This window comes from Mastomys coucha, unplaced genomic scaffold (assembly GCF_008632895.1).
Source record: "Mastomys coucha isolate ucsf_1 unplaced genomic scaffold, UCSF_Mcou_1 pScaffold20, whole genome shotgun sequence".
NCBI classification, from domain to species: Eukaryota; Metazoa; Chordata; class Mammalia; order Rodentia; family Muridae; genus Mastomys; species Mastomys coucha.
This window is the reverse complement of record NW_022196903.1, coordinates 137,033,814-137,038,355: the sequence shown is the minus strand read 5'-3', so window position 1 is coordinate 137,038,355 and position 4,542 is coordinate 137,033,814. Positions and strand designations below refer to the sequence as shown.

The following is a 4,542-nucleotide window of genomic DNA, read 5'->3' as shown; positions in this document are numbered from 1 at the left end:
AGGGTGCTGTATGCTACAGGGTACTGTATGTATGCTACAGGGTGCTGTATGCTACAGGGTACTGTATGCTACAGGTGCTCTGCCACTGGTTTCCAGTGCTTGGCCCTAGTCACCACCCTGTGTTGGCTAATCTCTCTCCCTCTGTCTTTAAAGAGAATCCCTAAGATCCCTTTATGGTTTGGCAGTGTGTAGTTTTGTCACGCATAAAGTTTGAAAGGCTAAGATTTAATTTCAGGATGTGGTTTAGGTGGATGATGAAGATTTACAGGATGAGCCTCTGCAGATCACAGTCCTTGACCACGACACTTACAGTGCAAATGACGCCATTGGCAAGGTATACATTGACATCGACCCTCTCCTGTACAGTGAAGCTGCCACGGTCATCTCGGGGTGGTTCCCGATTTATGACACCATACATGGTAAGGAGCGATGCTGGAAGGAAATGAAATGCAGCTTGGTCTTCTCTGTTTACCTCAAGAACATTTGTCCTACATTGTTCTTTTTAACACCATATTTCTAAAAGACATCTTGGAAAATAGACAAGTAACCAAATGTTGCTGAGAGAATCACCATTTCTCTGAGCAGTTAAAATGCCTGCTGACTCCATGTGACAGACAAAGGAAATGTGTCATTTAAAAGCTGTCTTGAGGGGTGGGGTGGGTCTTAGCCAGCTTTATACTCTGGGGTGGTCTCTAGCACTGACAAAAGACAGAAAAGAAAAACTAAAATACAGAATAATGATGAATTGGTAGTCTGTCTCCCCCTACCCCCCTCGTTTTTCTCTGTCTCTGGTTTTTTGAGACAAGGTTTCTCTGTGTAGCTCTGGCTGTCCTGGAACTCACTCTGTAGACCAGGCTGGCCTCAAACTCAGAAATCCATCTGCCTCCCAAATGCTGGGATTAAAGGCGTGCACCACCACTGCCTGGCTGGTAGTCTATACTTTTAAAATACGTTTTCTAATTGGTTAATTTTGTTATTTAAAGCTAGATCCTTATCCTGAGATGCTGGTACATGCTTTTAGTCCCAATATTTGGGAGCCTAAGTAGAAAGACTGTGAGTGAGACACTAGCCTGTAGTCTGGGAACATGTGAGGTCCCTGCATGGCTGTTGTGGGTTTTGTGAGTTGAGAGCTATTTTCTTCACAGTGTTCATGTCTTCACGGTTTCATTCAGTTTCTCATGCGTTTTAGAGGAGTTATGACATGTAGAGCAGAAGTAAGACAGATTTACAAAAACTGTTTAGAAAATAGCTATTTTTATAAAAAGTTCAAGCTCATTTTTTATGAATAAGAAAACAATGATTAAAATTTTAAAAATTGGCAACCTTAACTTTATTATGATACATATTGGTAAAATTTATAAAAATTCCTTGAAGTTGTCAATAATTTTTAGAATGCAAAGGGGTCCTATGACCACAACCTCTGCTCCTTGCTACTCTAACTGGCAAGAGCATGGGTTCAGATCCTAGCAGCCATGTGTGCACACGGCATCCTCTGTAATACCAGAACTGGAGAGGCGACACAGGACATGCCCGGGATTTATTAGTCAGTGATTTTAAAGAGCTGCTCAGGGATCCAGATTAAAACAGTAAACAGCTATGTGCATGAAATAGTTTCCCAACATTTTTTTTTCTCTTGGTTTTTCGAGACAGGGTTCCTCTGAGTAGTCCTGGTTGTCCTTGAGCTTGTTCTGCTGTCTTTGAACACAGAGATCCACCTGCCTCTGCTTCCCACCACCACCACCACCACATGGCTTAATTTCCCAATATTTAACATAAAGGTTGATTATAATTGGCTTAATATGGGCTCTATATTTGAAATATCTCTTCTTGTTTTAGTAAATTCTAAAGACTTTCCTTAGAAGTTGTTAAGAGATGAAGATGGCCAAGTAAAGGTAGTTAGTAAATGTTTAGCAGCAGGGCTGGGTCATTTCTTTTTATTGCAGCGTGTTCTGAAAGCCCATGGATAAACCTCTCATGTTAAATCAGAGTCCATGTGGCGTAGGAGTGTGTCCTTGGTGTCATTGAGAATTGACTTTTCTTCTTGGCCTTCTGTTTGTTAGTTACCAGCACCTTGCTAAGTTAGTAAACCTTACTTACATACTGCTTTCTTCTTTAAAACGAGGCCAGTGCTGCTATAGGAATGAGCTCACTGGGTTGGTGCATTTAGTGGGTCATATCCTGGGACTCACCAAGTCCTTCCACCAGTGCCATCATCTGTTAAAGCGGGACTTCATGCCTCAGGTAGTCATGGCTCACATGGATGAGCCAGTAGGTAATTGTGGACACAGTGCTTTTCTCAGGCTGTCGCATGCTCAACCTTAGTGTACTGAGGGACCTAGTGAGAGTGCGTCTACCTGGGCAGCACAGCGAACCGTGCACTTATGACCATACATTACCTGAAGAGCAGTATTGCATCTATTTATGTCACAATTTCATTGTATATTTTCTGAACTTATTAGAAACTTGATTTTCCTTTTATATCTGAAGGTATCCGCGGAGAAATCAATGTTGTTGTCAAAGTAGACCTCTTCAATGATTTAAACAGATTTAGACAGTCTTCGTGTGGAGTTAAATTCTTTTGCAGTAAGTATTGTCTTATTTCACAGAAAAAAATAGTAATTTTTAAATATGGAAAACTAATACTCAGAAGGATTAGTTGAAAAGTGTTAGTTTGGTTTTGATATAAGAGAAAAAAATGTTAAATTTCTAGAAACAGTTGCTGTAGCTGTGACTATTTATTCTGTTTTAGAGTAAACAATGTCTAATTTTTACAAGTTCTTAGAAATCATTTTGCTGTAGTATAGAATGCTGAGTGAGGAACAGAACTGTGGGCAGCACTGTGGGCTAGTGCAGCCTGGGCAGCACTGTGGGCTAGTGCAGCCTGGATAGCACTGTGGGCTAGTGCAGCCTGGGCAGCACTGTGGGCTAGTGCAGCCTGGATAGCACTGTGGGCTAATGCAGCCTGGGCAGCACTGTGGGGTAGTGCAGCCTGGGCAGCTCTGTGGGTTAGTGCAGCCTGGGCAGCACTGTGGGCTAGTGCAGCCTGGGCAGCTCTGTGGGGTAGTGCAGCCTGGGCAGCACTGTGGACTAGTGCAGCCTGGGTAGCACTGTGGGTTAGTGCAGCCTGGGCAGGACTGTGGGCTAGTGCAGCCTGGGTAATGATGTGTGGTGTCATACACAGCCTGCACCTGTGGTCCCCAGCACAGACGTGTGTAGGTCTGCTCTGGCAGTGGGTGGAGCATCCCCAAGAGTCATCATCAGCGTGTGAATACGTTTCTTGAGAGACTGGTATGGATGTTCCCCCTTCTGAGTCTAGTTAAATCTAAGATTTAACTAGATCCTACTTAAATCCAAGCATACATTGATTTCAATGAGTCTCGAATGCATCTGTGTACTGTGTACACTGTACTGAGGACTGTGACTACTGTACCAGTTGGTTATGTGGCCATGGATGCTGCTAGGAACAGCAGGTCTTTGGGACTCATCAGCATGTTCACAAAGGGGCTATAGTGTGAGATGGAAAGACACTCTGCCTTTGTGTTTGCATCAGCTAGCCAATGTTCATTTTGTTTTCATAGACTTAAATTTATTTTTAACTTATATAGATTCATGTGATACTGTGATATTTTGATTTTCTATTTAATGTCTAGCTACTCTCTGAATCATGAAAGTAAAGTTTACATTTGTTATTCTTATGTGCGAAAAGTGAGAGGTCTGCTGACAGGAAATTATTTTTCGGGTAAAACAGATCTAACAGGTTCTCTAGGACTCATAATTGCGCTGAGCTTTTGTAGTAGATATTCTTGCATTAGATCTAAAACATAAAAACTGGATGGATACTTTTTCTTGTTTATATGTATATATTTTAAAGATTTAAGTTTGGCTTTGTGATTTATTAAAGGATAATAAATAATTTATTTTAACAGCAACATCTATTCCCAAGTGCTACAGAGCTGTGGTAATCCATGGATTTGTAGAAGAACTTGTAGTCAATGAGGACCCCGAGTATCAGTGGATTGATAGAATCCGCACACCAAGGGCATCGAATGAAGCCAGGCAAAGACTCATTTCCTTAATGTCAGGTATTCTAGTAAAGCACCTTTACTGTTGATTGACTTAGTCTTAAAATCTTCACTTTCCTTTCACATGATCCTTGAAATTTTAAACAAAGATTGTGAATTTTAAGTGTTGATTCCTTACCCCAGGCACCATCTCATCGAACCATTGAACACTTTTAACAAGTAGAGATCTAAATCAGATATGTGTGTATGTGTGTGTGTGTGTGTGTGTGTGTATGTGTGTGTGTACAAACATGTGAATACATAGGTATGTGCATAGTTCTGGGGGCCAGAGAACAACCTTAAGTATTACTCAACCACTGTGCGGTGATGGCACACGCCTTTAGTCCCAGCACTTGGGAGGCAGAGGCAGGCGTATTTCTGAGTTCGAGGCCAGCCTGATCTGCAGAGTGAGTTCCAGGAGAGCCAGGGCTACACAGAGAAACCCTGTCTCCAAAAACCAAAAACTAAAAAAAAAAAAAAA

General features: G+C 41.8%; 1 protein-coding gene across 8 annotated transcripts in view; it reads left to right on the top strand.

Moving 5' to 3' along the window:
- The window catches only part of C2cd5 (C2 calcium dependent domain containing 5), a 107,932-nt gene that overhangs the window by 32,518 nt on the left and 70,872 nt on the right, over positions 1 to 4,542 (top strand). For 4 of the 8 annotated variants that reach the window (XM_031383830.1, XM_031383826.1, XM_031383831.1 and 1 more), the window contains 3 exons: positions 248 to 419; positions 2,488 to 2,583; positions 3,927 to 4,082. In XM_031383830.1, the coding sequence (XP_031239690.1) occupies positions 4,076 to 4,082 (7 nt within the window). In that variant the 5' untranslated portion in view covers positions 248 to 419; positions 2,488 to 2,583; positions 3,927 to 4,075. Of the gene's footprint in view, positions 1 to 247; positions 420 to 2,487; positions 2,584 to 3,926; positions 4,083 to 4,542 lie in introns of those variants that run through there. The other 4 variants (XM_031383825.1, XM_031383828.1, XM_031383827.1 and 1 more) reach the window with 1 other exon arrangement.